Source organism: Lynx canadensis, chromosome B3 (genome assembly GCF_007474595.2).
Source record: "Lynx canadensis isolate LIC74 chromosome B3, mLynCan4.pri.v2, whole genome shotgun sequence".
Lineage (NCBI taxonomy): Eukaryota > Metazoa > Chordata > Mammalia > Carnivora > Felidae > Lynx > Lynx canadensis.
This window is the reverse complement of record NC_044308.2, coordinates 119,701,899-119,727,824: the sequence shown is the minus strand read 5'-3', so window position 1 is coordinate 119,727,824 and position 25,926 is coordinate 119,701,899. Positions and strand designations below refer to the sequence as shown.

Here is a 25,926-nt window from a genome sequence, read left to right as displayed (position 1 = left end):
GAAAGGAAGCATCCCCTTGGCAGACAGAGGAGTCAGTCTCTTATACGGGTCTTTCCATCCGCAGGGAGGCAGCTGAAGTGTGGTTGTGTCAAAGGATTTGGAATCTCAGTAACTGAGAGCCACTCTGCGGCCTCGCTGACCCTTGGTTTCCTCATCTGTAAAATGGGAGAATTACACTGATTCTCAAGTTTGGTGTGAGGTGCAATGAGGTAACGTGTGAATGTTTTGTAAACTTGAAGGCCCTTAAACTTGCCATCTGAGGCCTCCTAAAGTACAGTGTATTTTGATACTTTGTGGGGGAAAAATAGCTTTAGGCAGCCTTTTCTAAACTAGCTGCCTCCTTCTTCCCACACCCTCATCCCAATTTACAACCCCTTATTGTGCTTTTTCTTCCTAGCAGATATCACGACGACCTGAAAATATACTTGTTCGTTCTCTCTCCCCGGGGGAGACGGCCAGCTCCATGAGAGCAGGATTCTGCTGGTCTTGTCCTCCACCGTCGCTCCAAGGGCTCAGAAGACGGCCTGATGCACAGTAGGAGCTAAGGAAATAGTTGTTGAATGTGAGCAATGAATACCTGACCTGATTCTTCCAGGAACAGGACAGTGTAGTGGTCAAACAGCTGGTTCTCAAACTTCGGTTTGCCTGTTTCAAATGCAGGTTCTCCCCTGCCCCCCAGGATGGAGGGATTCTGATTTTGCAGGGCTGGTGAGGGCTACTGAATTTGCTATTTTTTTAAAAAAAAATTTTTTTTCAACGTTTATTTTTATTTTTGGGACAGAGAGAGACAGAGCATGAACGGGGGAGGGGCAGAGAGAGAGGGAGACACAGAATCGGAAACAGGCTCCAGGCTCTGAGCCGTCAGCCCAGAGCCCGACGCGGGGCTCGAACCCACGGACCGCGAGATCGTGACCTGGCTGAAGTCGGACGCTTAACCGACTGCGCCACCCAGGCGCCCCTGAATTTGCTATTTTGTACAAGTGCCCTGGGTGATTCTGTTGTGGCAGGCACTAAGGAGGTTACTCTGAATCAGACAGACCTTGTTTTGACTCCAGCCTGCCACTGACTAGTTGTGTGACCTTCCGGAGGTAACTCAACCTCTCTGGGCCTATTTCCGTAAGTGAGAATGACAACATTCTCAGGGATTTGTGACGAGAATTAAATTAGGTCATAGATGTAAAGTTCTTGGCATAATGCCAGCTGTGCAGTTAGCTGCTGCTATTACCTTTATTATAATTCTATCATAATTATGCCCTAGCAAGACAATTCCTCCCTGAAGGATCCCTCTTGGGAATCTCCTCAGAGTAGGGTCCCACCCAGCAGCACAGTATCTCATGGGAGCTGGTGAGAGATCCAGAATCTCTGCCCCGGCCCCGACCTGCTAAATCTGGATCTTCATTTTAACAAGATCCCTGGGTTATTTGCGCACGCAAGTTTGAAAAGCACTGCTCAAAATCACATATGCTGTTTTCTCCCTGTCTCTAATTCAGAGTCTACTCAGATTTGTGAGTTCTGGCATATCAGAGTCTGAATCCTTGACAGCTGCTTCTCATCCTTCTGAGTGTGGAGGAGGAACCCCCAGCTCCCGCGAGGTACCCCTCTCGTTGAGGACATCGGGAGAAAGAATTCCCTTACAGAGCCACAACCGACCTTCTGAGCAAGAGCCTTGTGAGCCAGGGGATGGATCCAAACTCTGGCCTGCTTTCTCCTCTGTCCCGGACCTGTTCCCACCTGGCAGAACCCTGTATGGAAGGTGAAAGAAGCCCAGCCCCCCGAGAGCAAGGCGGAGACCCCCACTTTCCCTGGAGCCCTGTCCCCAGCTCTAGCTTTGCTGACCCTGACTGGTTTTGCGATGAGAACATCCAAGCAAAGAGGGCCAGAGTGGAGACCATTGTCCAAGGCATGTGCCTCTCTCTTAATGCTCTGGTGCCAGGCAATGCCCAAGCCAGGGACAGTCCGTATTGCCCAGAGAAGGCCCAGGAGCGGAAGAGGAAGCAGAGCCTTCCCACGCAGCAAGGCCCTCTGAAGCCGGGCCCTGTCGGAGACCATGGCAGCAGGAAAGGGGGCCCTCGGGTAAGAGAACAGCTCTATCAGCTGAAGCAACAGCTAAGGCATTTGCAAAAGCACATCTTGCAGGCTGCTGAGCCCAGGGACGCAGCTCAGGACCCAGGAGGCTCTGAGATGGACAAGGGCCCTCTAAGCGTAAAGCAGAAGAAGGGCTATGGATCTAGTCCCTGGGCTATGGACAGTGATCACCACCATCAGGGTTCCCGTGGGGACCTCTCCCGGAAAGAAAAACACAGAGCGTCTGAAGTCGAATACCAGTCTGAGGAGCCCAGGTTCCTTCCTTGTGGAGCACAGGATTTGCTGGAGACTCTGAGGAAAGAATTGACCGGGGCCGTGTCCCAAGCTGTAGACTCAGTATTACAAAAGGTACTCTTGGATCCACCGGGCCACCTGACCCAGCTGGGTAGAAGCTTCCGGGGGCTTGTGCCAGAGGGTAGCAGCGAGCCCTCGCCTCCTGAGAGAGGTATCTGTAAAGATCTGTTTCCTTTTGCCACCTTGCCCAGGAGGGCCCAGCCACAGACTGGGGTCCTGTTGCGAAACTTATCATTGGCCACCCCTCTAGATCCTCCCAGGTGCCCTGTCTCTTCAAGAATGATCCCCAGACCCTATCAGGGTCGGCCAGCAAACTGTCCTCTGACTGTGCCTTCCCACATCCAGGAAAATCAGATTCTTAGCCAGCTACTGAGTCATGGACCCAGTGACCACTGGGATAGCAGTCTTCCCCAAGATTCATCTTCCCAAAGTCACTCCTCCCCAGAGTCTGCCCTGCGACCTTGGGGGGCAGTCAAATTGCGACCATCGGTTCTGAGCCAACAGCAGTACCCCTTGCCCTTCACTTCCCCCCGTTTGGAAAGACTGCCCCTTCTTCCCTCGGTGAAGGTGGAACAGGGCGGCCTGCAGTGTGCCCCGGATGTGCTTCCATTTTCTTCAGTCCACATATCCTTTACTAGTAACTGAGGTTCTCAGTGCCACAGCTCAGAGAAATGGGAAATCTGGAAGATGAAGGGAGGTGGGGACAAATAACTCCATGGCGTTTAAATAGCTTTGCTTCCCTGGCGGCCTTCTTACTGTAGCTTCCAGGCCTTCCTTCCCTGGGGCTCATAGTTTTTAGGTTCTGAGAAAGTGGCAGCCACATTTTGGGATTTAAGGATGCTGGGAAGATTCATTTACTTTCTTCTGGGACACATTGGATCCTACCACTACTGACTCTTTGGGTCTAAAAGAGTGTTGTTTTTAAACTCAAATGGGCTTCCAAAATATGGGCTTCCTTCTATGGAAGGAAAAACCCCATAATTCGGTTGTCAGCGGCCTGTACAGCTAAACAGAGAGAGGGAATGACCTCATCTGAAGCATGGCTCCCCCAATCCCTTGGCTGCACAGGCAGAAAAGCCTGCATTGTCTAGGTAATTCACAGGGAAGCTATGAGCGACTAGAAACTTCTGAGGCAGATGGAAAAGGGGATGCTTTCCTGAGGGACTAGACTCAAGAGGCAGCTGGAAGGGGTAAGAAGCCTTTAGTTTAAGGAACAGCTTCTAAGCTGCAGCTGAGAGAACCAGAGCTTGGGGGCTGGGTAGGTAGAGGGAAGGGGGGCCCCTGAGGGGAGGACTGAGGGGCCCAGGCTGGGCTGTAGGGGTCTGGATCTTATTGCAAAAACTTTGCAACCCTTAGGCAGACTCCACTCTTTCAAATAGTGTTGCCCAGAGTAACCCTCCCTCAGGATATTAATAGTTGTTAAATTAGGAAGAAAGCAGCTTGGGTAAATAGGAAGAAAGCAGCTTGGGTAGGTCATTTCTACCGGTTACTTAAATACTGGTTATTAAACACTGGTTATTTCTACTACTGGGTAGTTCGTGGGACTTCTTAGAGGCTTTAACATGCTGATGTCCTATGTGAAGCTCTAAGAGGAGAATGTATGCAGCCTCAGACTCACATGACCAAAGATCCTCTTCCAGCAAGCATCTCGTGGGAGTGAAGTTCCTGACGACATTATTTTGGATGTTGCATTTTTAGCGAGCTGAGCTCAACACCGCTGCTTCTCATAAGCGGACTGTAATTCGGCCTCCAGAGGTCAACGCATCTGTGGAGCTGCACATCCAGGCATGAACTGTTGTGTCCTCTTGGCAGAGGGCGCCGGGTGGGGGGGTGGGTAGGGGGGTTGGGGGGGGTAGGTGGATTGTGTTAATGGCCGCAGGATGGGGTGGGACCAGCTCACTGCCACAAGAGGGTGGGCTCTTGTGTCCTAAATGCCACGAGCGCCCTCTGCCTGTCACGGGTGTTGAAACACCCCTAATGCTTGGGCACCGCTGCGTGCTTCCCAGGCAGGCCAGACGGACTATAAAACCAAGGCCTAGAACACCTCACCGGCCACTGCTGCCTCTTCAGGCAGTAGGAAATCTTCTTGGAGGTGTAGAGGTTGCCAGGAAATCGCCCCGGCTGACAAAGGCTGCCTGTCTGGGCCTTTGGTAAGAGGCCACTGGTTAAGACTCCCTGTTAAAGTCAGGCGGTGGCGGAAGAGCCTGAAGGACTCAGAGCCCAAAGATTCTCTGCTGTACTTCCCTTGGCGGGGGCATGCTGGTATTTCTGGGGGCACCTACTGCGTGCCTAGCCCCGCTCTGTAAAATGAGGAGTGGACTCAGAGTCTGGGGAGGCTGGGGAGGTCATCGACCGGGCCTGGCTGCTTGGAAAGATTTGGGGCTCCCAGGCAGCTTCCTGGTTCCCCAGCTGTCCCCTCATCCCTGTTGCCTATGTTCCAGCATTAGAGATGTGTTCCCGTCGGCCGGGAAAGCCACCGAGCGCCAGCACCCATTCATATTCCCACAACAACCCACGAGACAGGTAGAGCGGGAGTGATGAGACGGTAGGGGGCAGCGTTTGCTGCGCCCGTTCCCTGAGGTCGGCCAACGGTTCACAAGTGAGGGTCCACTGGCACTTAGCCACCATTCTGAAACTCCGAGCTCTGAACAACCCTGTTATTTCTCTCCCCTAAGGTGGATGGGAACATGTTTGGTGGCAAAACCCAACCTGCACTGGTTGGAGGCTATTTATAGACTATCCCACTTAGTGTAAATAGTCCTCCAATTTGCCGTGGCAATGTTAACGTATTGGATTGCAGACTGCTGCCACAGCCCCTGCTCTGGCCGTTAACTGACGTATGGTCTATGCACCATATTACCGTTGTAAAATAATAACTTCTGAAATCCGAACCCCATTTGGCCCGGCGTTTTGGATAAGAGGTTGTGGGCCTGTGTTACGTCACAATCCTCAAGCGGCCACTCTAGATCAGGTATCTGGGAGGCGGGGACAGAGAAGCAAACTAACTTGCCCAAGGTCACAAGACAGACACATGCAGAGCCAGGATTCAAACCCAAGCACAAGTTTTAACTACTATACTCACATTTTAGAAATGAGGCCCGGAGAATATAAGTGACTTGCTCAAGATCACACAGCTAATAGGTGGCGAAATCAGTATCTGAAACTGGGTCTTTGGACTCTTAAATCCAGGATTCTTTCCACAGCATTTATAAGCCTTTAAGAAGGATAAGAAGTTGGTCCAGTGAGGCAAGGGCAGGGGTCTTCTGGGCAGCAGCCTGGATGCCAGGGCCAGTTGTAACTGAAAATCAGTTGGTTTAGTCTCCTTTGGCTAAACTGGCATGTCCTACTGAGAAGCCTTAATCGTCCTAAAGGTACAGGTCTCCGACCTGAGCGCCAAGGTTACTCTGTATAATGCTTCTCACCCAGCCCCAGGACTGTTCCTGGGAATGCTATGTGTTCTCGTGCAAGAACCTTTATTTCCTTCCCATGCTGGTGCCAGGCAGTCACAACACAGCTCCCTTCTCTTGTTAGAGGGGAAGCAATCTGTTCTCAGAGTGACGTATGGGTTGGAATATCATTTCCATATTTCTGTACGGATTAAGGCTGACCATATAATCACTCATTCATTCCTTCATCCAACCAACATTTATTGAGCACCTACTATGTTCCTAGCACCGGGCTAGGCATGTGGAATACAAAGATGAAAAGATAAGGTCCTTGCCCTCAAGGAGCTCACAGTCTAAATGGGGAGACAAACATGCAGTAAAAATTCCAGGGAGGTCATTGCTACAACAGAGGTTTGTACAAAAAGCTTTGATAGCCCAGGGTAAGGAAGGCCTCATTCAGCAAGGAACTATTTCACAGAGGAAGGGTGTCTGGGCTGAACTGGGAAGGGTGAGGGAAGCTCTGCCAGGCAAATGAGGAGCAGACACAGCCGAGAAGTTCAAGCTTCCTGAGCTGGAGCCAACTGTGCTCTTGTACTCAGGCAGGTTAGGTGTTCATTGGCTTAAACACTGCAAAGGGAGCTCCGAGAATAGAATGGGGACCATCTAGTGGGCTTGTCTCATTTTACAGATGAAGAAACTGAGGCCCAGAAAGGGAATGAAATCTCTACGTGGGGCTTTGAAATCTGGGACAGACCTGCCATCTTTCCCCATCCTGTTCTGAAAGCACACACACAAAGTACAACAAACTGTATTTGATATCATAAAGGCTGTAGAACTTTCACACATCAAAATGTTTTTTAAATTCTGCAAATTTACTGTACATATATGGTATTGAGCATCTGGAAAGCAAAAGCTTTTTTCTTAGTTTTTAAGTAAGCTCTAGGTCCAGTGTGGGACTTGAATTCACAACCCCAAGGTCAAGAGTCACTGGTTTTACTGACTGATCCAGCCAGGCGCCCTAAGAAAGAGCTTATCTGATCAGACAGAAGAATGGAACTAATACACCATTCGCCCAGAAAAAATGAAACAACAGAAAAAAAGAAACCGTCAGGAACAGGACAAGTCATTATTTGGATTAACTGATAAAAATCACATGGTAAAGCGGTGTTAGTTTTCCTTGACGCTGAGATAAATCCAGGAGGGCCTAAATCCTGGTCACTTGAAGAAGGCCAAACTCATGTTTTTCTTCACACGCTACCCCAGCTCCAACCTGCTGAAGGCTTATTTCCCTGATGTCCAGGTAAAGTCATTCTTCACCTCTGAAAGCCTCTGAAAAACTCCCAAGAGGGAATGGTTTTGCCCAGTGGGAGGCAAGTCCTAGGTCATCTTATGTGCACCTCAGGTCCCCTTCATGTTGCTGATGGGATCGGCACAATTTCCAGTTCTGGGCTGAGACTCTGTATGAATAACTTTGGGCCACAAAGGTTGGGTATCTGAATTTTAAGCTTTTGACCTGTAGATATACAAACCCATGGGGAGGAAGGGTGGAGGGGAGAGAGAAACATTAGTAAATGGCATTTTTGGCCTAGTGTTTTATCTCTGCTGGGGAAGACTATGAAAAAGATAGAATACGTAAAGGGTTGGACATTGTCACATTTATATTCAAATTGCTGTATTTCAACACTGAATGAAGGTATGTAGACATCAAGCATGATGATGAGGAAAATCAAGCTCTGACAGCTGGAACCAGACTATGCCTGTTCCCTTACCCTGTGTGTTGGGAGAGGGCAGCTAATACTTTGAATCTACTTCTTTGTGTTTTCCAGATCTTTCCCTCATATTCGGTTGCTTGGTTGACTCCTGCACCAAGCTCTGATTTTGATTCATTCTGCAACTCCAAGGCTGCAATGGCCTGCTCTCTGCTCTATACCTTTATCCCTTCCTTTTGCCCTTGACTTGGCAGAGAGCTCTGGGGCTGCTGTGCCACCTGTCCAGGTGCAGCAGAAGCTGGTACCACACTGGCTTTGACCCGAAACCCTCCCAAAGTCACAGTAGACACCATGGAAATCTTTTCATGGGTAAAAGTCATAAATATAGTACATCAAAACAGTATTTTCTAATCGGCATTATAGCTAATTCGGATTTTTCTGTGTACAAGTGAAAAGGCTAGGAAAATGGCTGTGACTTCTTTTTTTAAAGAAAGCCCTTTCTCATGGTGGCTGAAGCCATCCTTATTAAGCCCTATGTTGAAATGGAGGCTGAGAGTTCTGGCTCTGAGCACCTCATGGCAAACATCCGACCTGATGGGCCCTGTTGTTTGTACAGTTCAACCGCTGCATTACCTCCCAGATGATCAAGTGGTTCAGCAACTTTCGTGAGTTTTATTACATCCAAATGGAAAAATTTGCCCGGCAAGCGATTTCAGATGGTGTCACAAATCCCAAAACGCTGGTGGTACTCCGAGACTCAGAACTTTTTCGAGCTCTCAATATGCACTATAACAAAGGAAATGACTTTGAGGTAAGGAAAATCAAGCTCTGACAGTTGGAACCAGACTATGGGCCCCCTGAGGTCTGATGAGTGCCTTCCCTTTGTGATTGAGTTTTCGAGAAGACCTCCTTCTGTGTCTGTCCGCAAATCACCGAGAGCCAGGGCAGCCTAGGGCCAATCTCTGTATCACCCACACAGATGAGATTCAACATCTTTTAGGCAACAGGTAGATATCACAAGCTGAATGTACAGCCAGTTTTCATCTGAAATGGAAGCAGAAGCCAGCCGGGTGTCGTGCCATTTGAGAGTTAATACTCTGTAATTACAACTGGCTGTAACTTGCGGAACTTCTCCCCGCAGTGTCAGGAGGCATCCGACTACATGCTACGCTGTTGCCGCACCCAGACTTGGCCTCCGTTATCTTTACAACAATTTTTGTTCATTTCATCATTTCGTTCTTTATTCTCACTTGATCAGTTTTATTTGTGGGCCTTTCACGACAAGTCACCTCAGATCCTCTCTCTCTCTCTGGAAATAATGAATAAGCAGTACTCCAGCTTCTGGGTCCTTTGGGGACCTCTGTGAAGGCACGCTGGTGGCATCTTAGAGGGTAAGGTGTAAAGGGTGAGCAAGTGGCCTAGATGTCACCGGTGAGTACTCCTAATCTAGACACGCATTTCCTTGTGTGCAGTGAACAGCTCTGCTGGGCTGCCATTCTGTTCTGCAGGTCACGGACCACCCTTCCCTCGCCTTACCCCTCTCACGTGACTCTGATACTTCCAACGAAGGGGAGGAACGCTGGTATCCACCAGACATTCTGTCAGAACCTGAGCCTCCTTTCTGAGGCTCGTGGGGTCAAGGTGTGTGGACAGGGTGGTGGTGCCACATCTTTGCGTGTGGGGTGGCCATCTGGCACGCGGTGGTGGCAAGCCCTGGGCCAGACTGGGTTTGGAGGACTTGTGGGACTCCCCATCATATACGATGCCAGTCTGTGTCAGGGCCTGGAACATACTGAGTCCCCCTCAACCTGGTGCTTGACTTGGGAAGCAGGAATGGTTCCAAGTCTTTTGGATCCAACCCCAAAAGATGGTGGGATGAGGAAAACAGTTGTAAACTTGGGCGCATGTCTTTCCACATTAGGCACTAAGGAAGAGAATACTAAAAACCTTCGTTGAACCACAGATTTAATTTCGATCAGAGTCCGTTTCTCATTTACTGAAAACGCACCAATAGTAGAATCAGCTTCTCCTCCATAAGGAGTGTCCCTAATATGCTTTTTCCCAGGGCTGTCTCATGGGTACCATCGTTTTAAAGTTTGTATTTGATGAGAGAGCAGGGGATTCTGAGGGCTGCAGAAGTCGAGGGCCGGGAGAGCAGGGATGCTCTTATCAGCCCACCACCCCAGGAACAGGCAGCACTGAGATCTGCATGGTGTCGGTGCTTCAGAGCCTCATGTCTTTTCTTTCTTGTGGGTCTCTTTGGGAATGCAGGTCCCGGATTGCTTCTTGGAAATCGCCAGCTTGACGTTACAGGAGTTCTTCAGGGCTGTCTCCGCAGGGAAAGACTCAGATCCTTCCTGGAAGAAACCCATTTATAAAATTATTTCGAAACTGGACAGTGACATCCCAGAGATATTCAAATCTTCCAGCTACCCCCAGGAGCTGTTTCGGAATTAAGATCTCACAAAGTGAGGTGCAACTGATGAGGTCTTCCTGGGTTTGTCTTAAATGGCAGTCAGTACAGCTGTAGTCATATAAAAAGGGCATAGGGAGAACCCCCCCCCCACATAGGCACTAGTACCATTTCTGATCATTTATTTCCCTTTTCAGAATCATCAGAGGTTTAATCTCAACTATAAAATATATCAACCACATGTAACAGCATGTTGGTAGCATACTGTAAAAGGAACACAACAGTTTGGAAGCAAAACTTAAATCTCCACTTCACTGTTTCTGGGTGTTGTGACCCTGGGAACTTGCTGGGATCACTGCGTCTGTAAAACCAGATTGTGAGGATTAAAAGATAGTAAGTCCTGAAGTACTCTGTGAAATGTTACTCACTACACAAAGGCTAGTGTTTTCCCCAACTTGGCTTTCAGATAAAGTTACCTTTTGTGGGGTTTTTACAGATTGCTGGTTTTAGTTACCTATTTATCGAGCTCCACTTGTTTGCTAGACACTTTCAAATACATTAGCTTTAAGCTTTTCACCCTGAAAAGTAGATATTAGCTTCATTTGAAAAACAACCACACCCAAGCTTTGGAGCTGTGAGGTAACTTGCCAAAGTAGAAGGTAGGGCATTTGGGGTGGCGGGGACGGTCAGGAGTATGGAGGAACCCAAGCCCTTCCGAAGCCAGACTGCATGCTGGACCACCTCATGCTGCTCTGTGATTGCAAACAGACTACCATGGCCAGGAAGTATCCAGCACTGCTGGGACGCTGTCATCTGACAAGCCCTGCCTAGCACTCAGGAGTGCTTCATCACCCAGGATTTCCAGGCCTATTCCAGCATGCCCAACGCAAACTTTCTGTAGGACGTGAGTGTTGCTGTTCATTCATTCATCTGCTGGGAGTTTATCAGCAGGACGGCCCAACTAGTCTCTAGCTGACCAGTGCAACTGATGCCCAGCCTCTTACGTGCAGAAGAAACTGAACTTCAGACTTGGAAGCTTGGAAACAGCCTTAGGAGATATCTGGCCCACCCAGCTTAAATTAGGAAGGAGGGAACTGAGGTCCAGATAGGAGATCTGCACAGCCTGTGCATAGTCTCACAGACAATGAATGGCATAAATCGGGGTGAAACACAGCATCACACACAGAAACAGAAATTCTCCCACTCCATAAGGAAAGTACAGGCCATGGTCAATCTTTCACAGACTCAGGAGTTCATGAAATCAATGCCACCCCCCCCCACACACTGGCCCAATACAAATTGTGACGCACTCTGAGTATCCAGGCGAGACATGTGCAAAGCTCAGTAACTGCATCTGTCCTGTGAGCTAGTCAGAGCCAAGTCTTTGTAAAGGTGTGTGAGCTGGGGTGGGGTGTCCTACAGAGTTCAGGCTCTGTCATTCCGAATAAGGGATGTCTGTGACTGCATTAGCTTCCTTGTTTCCCATCTACATAAAACAAGTTTCTATATTCAACTACCCCACTTCCTTGACTTTTTGGGTGGGCTGGATCAGAGGAGATAAAATCCCTAAACTATTGCTCGATGTATCAACAAAAAAAGGTACGAATAAAGAACTTTCTTTTGAATTTTCCCTTACTTCAAACAGCTGAGAGGAAAAACAAAACAGAAGTACTCAGCCCAAACTAATCTTCAGGTTGCTTTAAGGTTATTTGTAAGTGCCCTTTGATATATCCAGTTGCACTCAGATGATCTTTGCCATATTTTCTCCCAGAATTTTCCCTTCAAAAATGAAGGAATCTGCCAAATTTAAGTCTTAAGAGTAGGCAAGCATGGAGTATCTTGAGCAAGAACAGTTATCTGTGTTTGGAGACGGCAGAAGAACCCACTTCAATAACTATTGAAGATATTCATGAGAAACAATTCCAAGTTCACATGATTGTCTGATATGGAGCTGCCATTTTCTGTCCCAAACCTGAAATTCATTAGCGTGTGTTTTAAAGATTTAGCCACGCCACATCCAGGGCAGTGAACCTTGTCCCAGGGACCAATTAGATGAAATGTACATGCTCAAATTGAAAACATTTGTGTACTACAGTCCTTCCAGAAGTGTTCTCTAACCACTGACCTAAACACAGAAGAATGTATAAATATACATGCCTGCCAATATAAGAATTCTATCTTTGTTATGTTTTTCTGTTTCTACCAAGTATCTCTCTTTCTCTGTTGGGAACACATTCTGAGCCGTTTATTAAGTTCTTTTAGCTGTCATAACATTGCTAAAGATCTGGCCATTCTTTCCATTAAGGTATCTGTGGGTACTGTTCTCTCCCAAATTAGACATTTTCAGACTCTTTCAATGGTAGACATATTTTTATGTCTAATGATCTAGTCTAATTTCATGGGTAGACAGTAGGACCTGGACTGTGGTTTATGATTTTGGCACCACTGGGGAGTTAATACCCTATTAATGATTAAAAGTAGGCAGTTAGTTGGCATTGCATGCAGGAAAAAGTTCACTGGGAACCCTATTTCAAACATGGCTTCAAAGAGGTACACCCAGCTCCAAACCAGATTTGCACAGTGAGGAGGACAAAGGCACCACCCAGGCATATTGATGGTGCCTGAACTGTTTCCTTTGCATCCAAGGAAGAGCAAAGCATAGGGGGTGGAGGTAACAAAGCAATCTTTAATAAGGTTCTGCACCTCAGCCCCATTACTACATGGAGATCTATAGGTCTTTGTTTTCAGTAACAAAATACAGAATCATCAGGGAAAAAAATCTAAAACAAGACATCTCTCGTATAACTTTTACATATGCCTTTAGAAAATATTTTTTAAGTTTACTCCTTTTGAGAGAGAGTGAGAGAGAGGGGGGAGGGGCAGAGAGAGAGGGAAAGAGAATCCCAAGCAGGCTCTGTGCTGTCAGTGGGGAGCCTGACATAGGCCTCGATCTCACAAACCTGAGCTGCAACCAAGAGTTGGACACTTGACTGTGCTACCCAGGTGCTGCTAGAAAAAATTTTTTAAAAAATCCTTATAAAGGTAGCTAAAATTTTGGTAAGCAGTTTCCTGGATGATATCATCTAAATTTTCATAATCCTTGATTCTGATTCTTTTCTTTGTAGTTTCAACTTTTTGCTCTGTAAAGCAGATCAAGTTTTATGATGTATGCATTCAGAACAAAATAGAAATTTAAAGAAACCTTTGATGTTTTCTATAGAAACTCTATTATGCATTTGCATAGATTTCACATAATGCAATTTCATTTTCTCAGGACTGAGAAATAACAATAATGAGGGAGTTATGGGTAAGAGAGGGATGAAGAACGCGTTGGCTAAAGTAAGTTATAGTTCTACCAGGCTGGTGATTAAATTATGCACATTTGAATTTGAGAAGTGCTCTACAACTCTTAACAATTGCTTCAGGACTTGAGGCTCTGGAGGGAAAACATAAGCTTGTGAAAATATAACAAATGTAACACTTCTTATGAAAGTATAAAGACATTCTTGGCCAGATTTAAGTACATATAACACACACTGTAAGGAATGAGCTCTGATTACCTATTTGAGAGTATTAATAATGCATACTGTATCTTGGAGGTAGATCACAGTACCTAAGATTGAAAACTATGTATTAAGTGCTCACCTGTAGAAAAAGATAATTCATGAGCAGTGTATTTTTCAGGGGTATACAATTCCTATTGAAGTAATTCTCTCAGACTATACAAACCTAAGTATGCAGGAGTTGAATACTCAGTCATACTAAAAAGAAAACCCTCAAGCCCCTAGATGTTAGCCTCTAGAGGAAGACGGGAATATCTGAGGAAATGTCAAGGGCAGGTTGAGACAATGAAAACAGTAGAGGAACATCCACCCCAAGCCTCACCAGTTCACACATCCACCTACTCACTGAAGAATCTGCTCCTCCTTCACAAAGAGTCTTTCAGGTCATTTGATTTCTTACAATCTCACCCCTTCATGCTCACAGATTTGTTTTGCTATTTCCAAATTCTCCAGTCACCCCTCAAACATGCATTAGGTCCTAGTCTTCCCTTTGAACACCCCATCCCCTCCATTTACTGATTTCTGTGGCTCAGACTCCTATTCCTTTATAACAGCTTCTGGTCTGGAAATTTAGCTTTGGGCAAGAATGTTGTCTGTACCCTAACCTTTTCCCTACCTGATCCTCAGTTATCTAATCTGCTGCCCCACTCCCACCCTCACTTCCCTCTTAACCAATAGCTTCCTTAAGAAGAGATTTCAGTAAAGTGCATGAGCCTTGGAGTGTGGTTTCATCCTGGCTCAAGCACCTACCAGCTATGGACCTCCACAAGTTACTCTCTCTGCCTCAGCTTTCCCATCTGTAAAACAGAGATAAAATAGTAACCTACCTCACAGCACTGTTCTAAGGTTTAGGTAAAATAATACATGTTTAGGTAAAATAATACAGCACATTCCTAGTGCATGTTATGTTATTACACAGCAGTCATGAACTGTTAGCAAAGTCATGAGTTTGTACTGCTCCACAGCTGAAAAAGAAGTCTTAGCTTAAGAATGGCATGGATGTGTGACATTATAGATGTAAAACATACTCTGAATTTTGTTTTTACTATAACCATGCAGTAAAATGCACTAATACCTGTGATGACAACATAGAACTTAGCTTCAAACTGAGATGTTAACGGTTTCTGAGAGGTAAAGAAAGTCCAGCTAAAAAAAAAAAGCTTTGTGCTATAAAGTCTCTATGCATTCCCTCATTTACTCTTTATAACAATACTCCTATGTTGACGTGTTTACTTGGCACATGACATGACTACTATTGCTATTTGCTAGTTGGTTACCAAAGACATTGACCTGCTTTTGTCTTTTACAGGCCAATACATTGCAGTCTAACACCCTCCTAACTATAAGCTTAGTGACTAAGACATTATTTCTAAAACTATTCAACTTGCCATCTTTCACAAATGTTTTTGGGGGATGTCTCAATGTCCACTGAATAGACTGTTTGGCTTGAATATTTTAACTCCTGCACAGTTGTTCAAAACATCCTTGTTATTCCACTCCTTAGAAGATTAGATGGGTGTGTAGGGGGATCACATATTGACACAACCTTGGTTTTCCTAACATTTAAAATCTATATTCAGGAGCACATTTCTATAAAGATAAGCTTACTTTTTTATTGCAATTAATCTGGCCTTTTTTCTGTTTTTCATTTTATCGTCATTAATGATGATCTTCCTCCTCTGCTCTTTCATGAATGTGGGATTTGTGATTATCTTTTTCAGAATATTTAAGGCTCTTAATGTTTTTTGGCTACTCTGTTCCCAAATAAATTGACTTTTTCAAATCCAGTGTTAGGAGACAATGCTTTGCTGAAGTCTTACTCTTTTAAATCCCTAAGACCCTAAGACCCCTAAGACAGTTACATCTAGTGGGATGTATTCTTTTTATAAACACCCCAAAGCTGCTTTTGCCAAATTACTATCTTGATGTTTAGACATTTCACTTCTCATCACATATCTCATTACTTCATCAGAGCTGAGCTTGCTGGATCCACCAGAGTTTTCCAACCAACCCACTCTAGAACTCTTCTTTCCTCTAGAACTCTTGCTAAAAATAATGTCAGAAATAAGAGTTTCCAAGAAAGACTGGGTTGCAGGTGTTAGAACAAACCACGCATGCAAACGGTTTTGCTAGACTATAGATTTATCAGCAAATCCTGGGAACAAAAAGTTTAATGACACTGAACTTACATTCCTAAGCACCTTAGTTTTGATATACTAGGTGCAGAGACAATTAAAATCCTCACGCCATGTAAATAGTAGATAGGATTATGTATCCTTAAGTTCTGGAGACAGCAATTACCTATAAAACATAAGTGAGGCGGATTTTAATATGTTGACAATGCTTAGAAGATGCTATTAAGTGACTTTCCATTTCTTTATTGTAGAATCATACCTATTCACTTCAAACATACCAGGGCATTTCTCTGGGGGACCGACAGTCTTCTGTTTCAGGAACTAGAAAGTTGCACCATTTATTGAACAAGTCTCAAATGTTCTAAAACTTGGCAGAAGAGGAACTTTTCTAGGATTGAGTCCATTGTTGTTATGCCAGAATTGGTGGACTTGACCCCAAAATAAAGACCACTAATAGATTTTATGTTTTGGGGTATAAATTTATCATTTCACTTCCTTCACATAAAGTGACCATGATTTTCTTCCTCAAAACATAGTCCTTGAGAAACACACCTTTAATGATGATCACATAAGAAAAGTCACTTTATGTTGCAAAAGCTATGCTACCTATCCCCACAAAGCAGCAGTCCCCCAAAATAAAAAGTCCTGAACTCAAGCTGGTGGGACCACAAGCAAAGTGACTCATTCTGAATCCCTTTACAGTTCTTCAAACCCCACGTGGAACACTGTGTCTTGATCACAGTGGTGTTACATGAAACTATACAGGATGACATTGCATAGAACCACACAGATGCACAGACACACACACGCATACACATGAGTGTTTGTAAATCAGAATAAGCTCTGTGGAGTATTCCAATGTCAATTTCTTGGTTTTGAGACATAACTCTATATGACATTACCATAGGGGAAGACTTGGTGAAGGACGCATAAGGAATTCCCTGCACATTTTTTTTTTTGCAATTTCCTATGAATCTATGATTATTTTAAAATACAAATTTAAAACAAAAACCACACAGCCCATGTAGAATCAGAATGTTTGACAGAGTTCTATTGAAGAACTGATGTCCCCTAAGCAAGAAGCAAACAGAAGTCCACACCACCATGAATGAGAGTGCTTCCATAAGGACACTTAAAACCACAACTAATTATCTCAATGCCAAAGCAGGTCAATTTAATAAGGTACCTTCTAGCTTTGTGATTAAATATCAATTTTCATTTTGTTAGGTTTGTTTGGTTCTCTTCTGCACACACAGATAATGAGAACTAGCAGCTAAATCTGCTCTTTGTAATCAGAAGAGTCATAGAAAAATAGCCTCTCCCTTCTGCCCTCTGCACTTGTCTTCTCCCATCTGTGACCTCCTCTACAAATCAAAATTCTCCTCAGAACTTTCCAGTTTAAATAACACTGTACCGCAACTCATTTCTATTGTTAGGAACCTTCACCACAACTGGGAAGGTTGTGGCTTGTTTTCAGGCCCAGGGACACATACGTGTTTCACATTAAAAGACATTTTAAAATCTTGGCTTTATTTGCTCCCAATAAGCCAGATTATCCCTGTGCCTAGACTGTTTCTTTTCTGTCAAGCGCCTTTGGAAACTGCATTAACTCTTTGAGGCTTATGGATTTTATTTTGCATTTAATAAGTTTTATTGATTATTATTGCTATTGGGGCACCTGGGTGGCTCAGTCGGTTAAGTATCTGACTCTTGATTTTGGCTCAGGTCATGATCTCACAGTTCATGGGATCGAGCCCCACGTTGGGCATTGCACTGACAACACGGAGCCTGCTTGGGATTCTCTTTCTCTCTCTGTCCCTCCCCCGCTCATATATGCATTTACTTGTGCACTCTCTCTCAAAATAAAAATTAAAAAATTATTATTAACAAGTATCCTTCCAACACCTCCAACATCTTCCACACCTGCAAAGTACTAACAGACCAGGGCCTTTGGGAATTATTATTAATGAACTTATCTTCATATGGAGATGGAATAAAATTAAACACTTCCTTTAGAACTCTGGTTCTCAAACTTTGCTGCACACTGAAACTCCCTGGTGGGCTTTAAAAATGACCAGTGCTGGGGTGCTTGGCTGGCTCAGTTGGAAGAACATCTAACTCTTGATCTAGGAATTGTGATTTCAAAGTCCCACACTGGGTGTAGAGCCTACTAAAAAAATAAACTTTAAAAAATTTAAAAAAATTACTGGTGCCCCAGTCCCACCTCTAGACTCTAATTGTTATGAGGTGTATATAGCTTGAGCCTTTGGAGTTTTAACAGATCCCCAGGCAATTCTTACATGTCAAGTTTTATAACTAACTGCTCTAGCATATGACTCTTCACGTGGAGCACTATTCGTATTTTGTAATTCTTCCAAACATGCACACATAAAGAGTAATCCTATGCTTATGGAATCTACCAGAACCTTACCAATTATTGGTTTAAGGCCTCCAATGTCAGCATGCTTCCCTGACAATAAACTTTTAGGAATGCCTTTCAAAATCCTGTAGAGTCCTTACTGACACACTCAGATTCACATGTAGTGAAAGCAGAAGACTCTTATGAAAAATAAAACCTCCCCGAAGTACTTTTTTTTTTTTTAAACAACCGACTTAGTCATGTTGGGTTCATAGCAAAACTGAGCAGAAGATACACAGATTTCCCATAAAATTACTTGCCTTCATAAAAGCACAGGCCCCCTCATTATTAACATCCCCATCAGAGTGGTACATTTGCTACAAACTGATAAAACTACATTGATACATCAGCATCACTTAAAATCCATAGTGTTCATTAGGTTTCATCCTTGGTGTTGTGCATTCTATGAGTTTTGACAGGTGTAAATGACATGTATCCATCATTATAGTATCATACAGAATAGTTTCATTGCCCTGGAAAACCTCTCTGCTCACTAAACCCTAGCAACCATTAATCTCTACTGTCCTCACATTGTTACCTTTTCCAGAACATCATATAGTTGGAATTACATAGTGTGTAGCATATGATTCTTCTTTCATTTATTAATATGCATTTATGTTTCCTCCATGACTTTTGATGGCTTCACAGCTCATTTCTTTTTAGTGTTGAATAATATTCCATTGTTTGGATGTACCACAGTTTATTTATCCATTCACCTACTGAAAGACATCTTGATTACTTCCAAATTTTGGCAATTATGAATAGAGCTACTATAAATATCCATGCTCAGATTATTATTGGCCATAGTATTTGAGTCCTTTGAGTAAATACCAAGGAGCATGACTGTGAGTTATATGGTAAAAGTATGTTTACTTTTCTAAGAAACTGCCAAACTGGTTTCCAAAGTGGCTGCATCATGTTGCATTCTCACCAGCAACAAAGAAGAGTTCCTGTTGCTCCACATCCTCATCAGCATTTGGTGGTGTCAGTGATCTAGATTTTGGCCATTCTAACGGTATGTGAGGATACCTTGTTGTTTTCATTTGCATTGCCCTGATGACATATGATATGAAGCATCTTTTCATATGCTTATTTTCCAACTGTATATCTTTTTGGTGACCTACCTGGTAAAGTCTTTGGCCCAATTTTAAATTGGTTGTTTTCTTATTCTTGAATTTTAAGAGTTCTTTGAGTATTTTGGAGAATAGTCTTTTATCAGATATGCATTTTGCACATATTTTCTCCCAGTCTGTGGCATGCCTTTTAATTTTCTTGACAGTGTCGCTCATAGAGCAGAAAATTTAATTTGAATGACGTCCAACTTATCAATTCTTTCTTTCATGGGTTGTGTCTCTGGTGATCTAAAAAGTCATCACCAAACTCAAAGTCATTTAGGTTTACTCCTATGTTTTCTTCTTCTCCTTCTTCCTTCCTCCTTCTCCTCCTCCTCCTTTCTTCTTCTTCTTCTTGCTTCCTCACTCCTTCCTCCTTCTCCTCCTCCTTCTTTCTTCTACTTTCTTCTCCTTCTTTTTTTTTTTTAGATGTTTATCTGAAGAGACAGTGTGAGCATGGGAGGGGCGAAGAGAGAGGGAGATACAGAATCCGAAGCAGCTCTGAGATATCTGCACAGAGCCCGATGGGGCTCAAACCCATGAACCATGAGATCGTGACCTGAGCTAAAGTCAGACGCTTAGCTGACTAAGCCACCCAGGCACCCCTCCTATGTTATCTTCTAAGAGTTTTATAGTTTTATGTTTTACATTTAGTTCTATGACCCATTTTGAGTTAATTTTTGTAAAGGGTGTAAGGTCTATGTCTAGATTCAACTTATTTGCATATCGAAGTCCAGGTGTTCTGACACCATTTGTTGAAAATACCATCTTTGCTCCACTGTATTGCCTTTCCTCCTTCGTCAAAGATCAGCTAATTATATTTATGTGGGTCTATTTTGGGATCTCATTTACGTTCCATTTATTTCTGCCTGTTGTCTATTTTGTCTTGATTATTGTAGCTCTGTAAGTAAGTCATGAAGTCAGGTAATATCAGTCCTTCGATTTTGTTCTTCTTCAGTACTGTGTTGGCTATCTTGGGTCTCTTGCTTCTCCATATAAACTTTAGAATCAGTTTGTCAATATCCACAAGAAAACTTGCTGAGATTTTGATTTGGATTGCATTGAATCTATAGATCAATTTGGGAAGAACTGACATCTTGATAATATCGACTCTTCCTATCCATGAACATGGACTATCTCTGCATTTATGTAGTTCTTTCTTTCATCACAGTTTCATAGTTTTCTTCGTATGGATCTTGCACACATTTTGTTAGATTTATACTTACGTATTTTATTTTTAGGGGTGGTAATATAAATGATATTGTTTTTAAGTTCCACTTGTTTATTGCTGGTGCATAGGAAAGCAATTGACTTTTATATATTAACCCTGTATCCTGCAACCCTGCTATACTTATTAGCTCCAGGAGTTTCTTTTGGATTTTCTATATAAACAGTACTGTCTTCTGCAAACAAAGACAGTTTTATTTCTTCTGACCAAATCTGTGTATCTTTTCTTTCCTTTACTTTCTTATTGCATTATCCAGGATTTCCAATACAATTTTCAAAAGCAATGGTGAGAAGGGACATCTTTGCCTGTTCCTGATCTTAGTAGGAACATTAAACATGATGAAATATGTTAGCTGTAGGCTTTTTGTAGTTACACTTTATCCAGTTAAGGAAGTTTCCCTCTATTCCTAGTTTACTGAGGGTTTTTATCATGAATGAGTATTAGATTTTGTCAAATGCTTCTTCTACATCTGTTTATATGATGTGTTTTTTTTTTTTTTTCCTTTAGCCTGTTGATGTGCAGGACAACATTAACTAATTTTTGAATGTTGCATACCCTCCCACTTGTTCATGGTGCATAATTCTTTTTATACATTGTTGGATTCAATTTGCTAATATTTTGTTAGGGAATTTTGCATAGATATTCATGAGAAATCTGTAGCCTGCAGTTTTCTTTTCTTGTAATGTCTTTGGTTTTGATGTCAGGATAATGCTGGCCTCATAGTATGAGCTAGGGAGTATTCCCTTTGCTTCTATCTTCTGAAAGAGATCATAGAGAATTGGTATAATTTCTTCCTGTATCCTGGGATACAGTGAACCCATCTAGGTCTGGTGCTTTTTGTTTTTGAAGGTTAATAATTATTGATTTGATTTCCTTAACAGATACAGGCTTATTCAAATTGTCTATTTTTGCTTTTTTTGAGTTTTGCAAGATTGTGTCTTCTAAGCAACTGGTCTGTTTCATCTAGGTTATCAGATCTGTGGGCAAAGAGTTGTTCACAGTATTTGTTACTCTTTTAATGTCTGAAGTCTATGGGCTCTTTAGTGATGGCCCCTCCCTTTCATTTCTGATATTAGTTATTCATGTAAAGAATGTCCTTTTAATAAAAGTTTTCATACCTAAAAAAATGAACTAGACACTCTCATGAGAAGTGGGTATTCCAGATTTCACCAAACCAATACTTTTTTTTTAAAGCAAGGGTACAGTATCAAAACCTGTTATTTTCCAGGATTTTTCAAACTAGTATTAAACAAGATGTGTAATGTGAGAAGATATTTTCATAGCACCTGTGAATCCAGTTGTCATAATTCCAAAGGAAGAAGAGAAAGAGTTGGAAAAAAGAACTTCATGATTAAGAGAGATAATCTTCCCAAATGACAATTTCCCCACCACTGAAACAGCACCTATTCCCAAAAGCTTAATGGTTTTGATCTATGTATGTCTACTACTTTGAACTTATTTTGCTTATCCCTATCAATTCTAAATTTATTCAAAAGACTGAATTCAAATGAGAGCAGCATAAAAACCTGGGTTTTAAAATACCAAGAAAAGAACTTCTTTTGATATCCCAGCCATTAGTTAGGACTCTTTCTAAAACACATATACAGAAAATTATTAGGAGGACATAAAAGGAAGAATTGTTTCCCTATGGCCTAATAATTAAATTCTTCTGTATTTTTCCTGGAAAATTTCAAACTATGTCCCAAAACGGCATTTACAAGAATGTTCAAGGCAACACTGTCATGACAGTGAAAAACTGTCACAAATAAGAGAAATAATCTATGTTATACAGATATTATGGAATATACCCATACACATATGTATATTTATATATATGTATGTGTGTGTATATATGTATACACAGACATAAGGATCTGCAGACAACATGTAAAGAATATCACTCATGTAAAAAAAAACCAATAAAACTATATCCTTATAGGTACATATATATGTGTATAAATGCACAGAAAAAGGTTTGGAAAGCCACACTCCAAAACGATAACAGTAATTACCTCCAAAAGGTTTGTTGCTCAATAGGGATTCTAGTATTATCTGTAGTATTTTAATTTCTTTAAATGATAAGAATGAACGAATTCGTACTTTATGGCTGAAATGGGTTTGAAAAAGATAATGCCCAAAAACATACTTTAAGAAATCAAACATAGCAAAAGTATACCCACCTTGACACTGACAGGTGCCAACAAAGAAGCTTTAATGACATTCATCCTCTTTCCCCAGTAGAAATAGTAGGAAGCAATGGAGAGTTGTGAGCAGAACATTCTGGTTAAATTCACATCTGAGTATGGCTGCTCAGCTGCTCCACTTAACCAAAGGGAATTCTTGCTGTCTTCTTTCTCTGGGATAGGTGTGTGCACACTATTTAATTGTGCACACACAAGGTGCTTACCTACCATCTTGATAAATGGAGGCACAGAAAGGATGTGCCCAAGGGGGAGGCAAAATACATGCATCCATGTAACAGCAAGCAGTGGACAAAAAATAACCTACTGCAAATTCAGCATCAGTGTATTATGTATATGTACGTATTGCTATCTGCCTCAATGAAACAGAATTGCTCATTCCAAAATATCAGTTACAAGATACTGGCCAAAATATTTACATACTATGTATGTAGTAAACCTGATGTTTCTTCTCCTATGGACATCTTCTTTACAGTAATTGTCTTTCAGACATCTTTTATGGTGTATGTCAGAAGTCCCAAAATGATGGCCTGTTGGTAATATGTGGTCTCCATAGTATTTTGAAAAGGCTGTATCACATAAAAATCCAGCTTTCAACTTTATCTTCATCTGGTAACATTTGGTCTACCTTGCTTCATGGCAACCACTGGCTGGAGAAGAACTGTCTCACTGAGATAGGGCAAGTACCCTGCATCATCCCAGTCCCTGCCATGCCCTACTGCCTCCCCAGGCTGAGAGTCAGGTACCATTATCATTCTGCTTCCATTGTTGTTTTTCACACAGGAAAGAAAATGAACACTTGTACTTCTACATCTACTAAATGTGGGAAAACTAAAGATACACAGCGAAAAATGTTTCAAGAAAAATTAGAAAGAGGACATTTTTCCATGAGAATGAAGAATATTCCTACATGTCTAGTTTGTAAACAAAGTATGTTCCTGATGAAAGAACCAAACATGTATGTTCCTGACAAAAGAACAGAGCATGCCATTATGAAACCATTAGCCAATTCTCACTTATCTTCCTGTCCATAGCAGGTATTTGAATTTTAATGCCTGGTTTATAGAATACTTATGGATATACCACCAACTGGAAGATACAGAGGCAGTGAAAAAGCAAACTCAAGAATTAGAGTTCTGTGAATTATACATATGAATTAATTTATATTTAAACTTAATCACATCAACTCTAAATATGCTTGTTGAGCACCAACTACACATGACAGGTATAGCATATTAGGTGTTACAAGGATGGGAGCGGAGCAAAATATAGATCTTTCCCTCTAGGAGCTTGCATATGGGAATGGGAAGAAAGAATGGGATGGGGAAGAAAGAACAGACAGGTATATAAGCTACTCTACTAGAAAGATAAATTGAGAGGAGACCATAGACCTACGGATGGATACCTAGATTGCTTCTGTATCTTGGCTATTGTAAATCATGTTGCAATAAACACAGGGGTGCATCTATTTTTCCATTTTCTTTGGGTAAATACCCAGTAGTAGAGTTACCGGGCCATAGGATAATTCTATTTTAATTTTTTGAGGAACTTCCCTGTTTTCCACAGTGGCTCCATCAATTAGCATCCTCATCAACAATAAGACAGTAATAACACTGTTTAGTGACAGATGGTGATCACACTAATTGTGGTGAGCTGTTGAATCATTATATTACCCACCTGAAACTAATATTAACACTGTATGTTAATTCTGCTTAAAAAAATTAAATATACCAAAGCTACATGCAAAAGAGAGCGAGCGAGAGAGAGAGAGATCATAGGACAAATCAAACAAAACCCTGTGAGAGATGGAAGGAGGGAGCAAAACAGGAAGCTCAGGAAGAACACAGCTTCAGGTAGAGGGTAGCATGTGAGCCGGGCCTTAAGATACAATTTCTAAAGGAAACAGGAAATTTTAGGGACAGCGCCTACAGCGTAGTGTGCATGTGGTAAGAAGGGTGGAAGAAGAAGCTGGAGGAGTAGTTGGGATCATGTTACTGACAGACTTAATTACCAAGCTGCTGAGTTTGTCCTTAATAAGATGGGTAATAGGGAACTTCCAAGTGAAGTAGGTTACGATGCTTGTCACTGGAGCTGGAACAAACGGGTTAGTTATATTACATAAGAAATCACAAATTACAGAACACAAAATTACTTCCAGGAGCCATCTGAACAGCAAAACATGATTTCCTCTACTCTGTTCTTACATAGTAAGTAATTCAATACTTGTCAAAATTTTAAGCTTCTGTCATTAAAAACATTAAACAATCTAACAAATAATAAATGAGACTCCAAGTGTATAGGTATACCTGTGAGAGTGCAAGGAAGATGATTTTAGAGGTAACCAACTGAATTGTATTGTTCCTGATAGATATGTTTACATCAGAATGCACTTTCAGGTCCACAGAATTTAGAAAACACACACATGTGCACGTGCATACAACACACACAATACTGGAGCATTCACCACCTTAGCACTTATGAAGGCCCTCAGAAAGAAGGTATCATAGTAAGGAAAAAAGAAAGTGCCGAGTCAGGGATGAGGAAACCCAAGTTCTAGGCTTGTTTCCCCATCAAGTAACTGTAAGACTTTGACCAAGTCAGTGGTCTTCTCTCGGCCTCAGAAACTTCATCTCTAACATGAAGGGACTGGACAGGAATGAACCCTAAGGTCTTTCCAACCTCTTCTCTAAACATCAAGAGTTTCAAACCGGCAGCCTTCAAGTCTGAAATGGCAGGCGAACTGCACAGGCCAAAGCATTTGCCAAAAAACCCCCTACCAAACTAAACAGAACCCAAAATAGGTTCCTAGTGCCCAAACGCCGATTTCACATAAAAACCCTGATTTTTCACTTCTCTTGAAAACCCAGAAAATCTGGCAATGGCCCACGTCCCTAGATGGCCACAATCTGCTGTGGCTAAGCAGGCGCTGCCTCCCCTGTAACTGGACCTACCTTGTTCTCCAGTTGGCCAGTCTCCACCCTCTGACTCACTCCTTAGTTACCTGTCCGACTCTGAGTAAGTGTGTGACTACTGCCATGCTCGCGGGAGATAGCCTCTCTGTTCACTCTACAGATACATGAGCCATGCACCAAGCTAGCTAGATGCTGTAAAAGAAATAAACATTAGACATACTTAAGTCAAGAATTAGAATTCACTGTCAGAAGTAATAGGTGTGAGGGGGATTTCAAGTTATGGTGGAAGAGATTATTTCAATTCTTGAAATACAGAAGAGGGATCTGTAATCTAGCTTAACGTTGTCAAAAACAAGAATGTGAATATTTGGTAGGCAGTTTAAGCTTCTTAAGTAGAAGACTCAAAGTCAAGTCCTTTCTTATATAATAAACCATTAAATCTACAAACTCTTCATAGGATCACAAATGC

General features: G+C 42.6%; 1 protein-coding gene across 2 annotated transcripts; it reads left to right on the top strand.

Moving 5' to 3' along the window:
* The first annotated feature begins 1,675 nt into the window (after nt 1–1,675).
* On the top strand, nt 1,676–10,190 carry PROX2 (prospero homeobox 2). 2 transcript variants are annotated; one of them, XM_030319578.1, is made up of 4 exons: nt 1,676–3,003; nt 6,958–7,065; nt 8,091–8,285; nt 9,746–10,190. In XM_030319578.1, exons 1-4 carry the CDS (start codon nt 1,681–1,683, stop codon nt 9,929–9,931), a joined length of 1,812 nt encoding a protein of 603 aa, XP_030175438.1. In that variant the 5' UTR covers nt 1,676–1,680; the 3' UTR covers nt 9,932–10,190. The 2 variants fall into 2 exon arrangements, with proteins under 2 accessions (XP_030175438.1, XP_030175439.1); XM_030319579.1 differs by lacking the exon at nt 6,958–7,065 and having other exon boundaries at nt 1,676–2,433.
* Nucleotides 10,191–25,926: the final 15,736 nt, after the last annotated feature.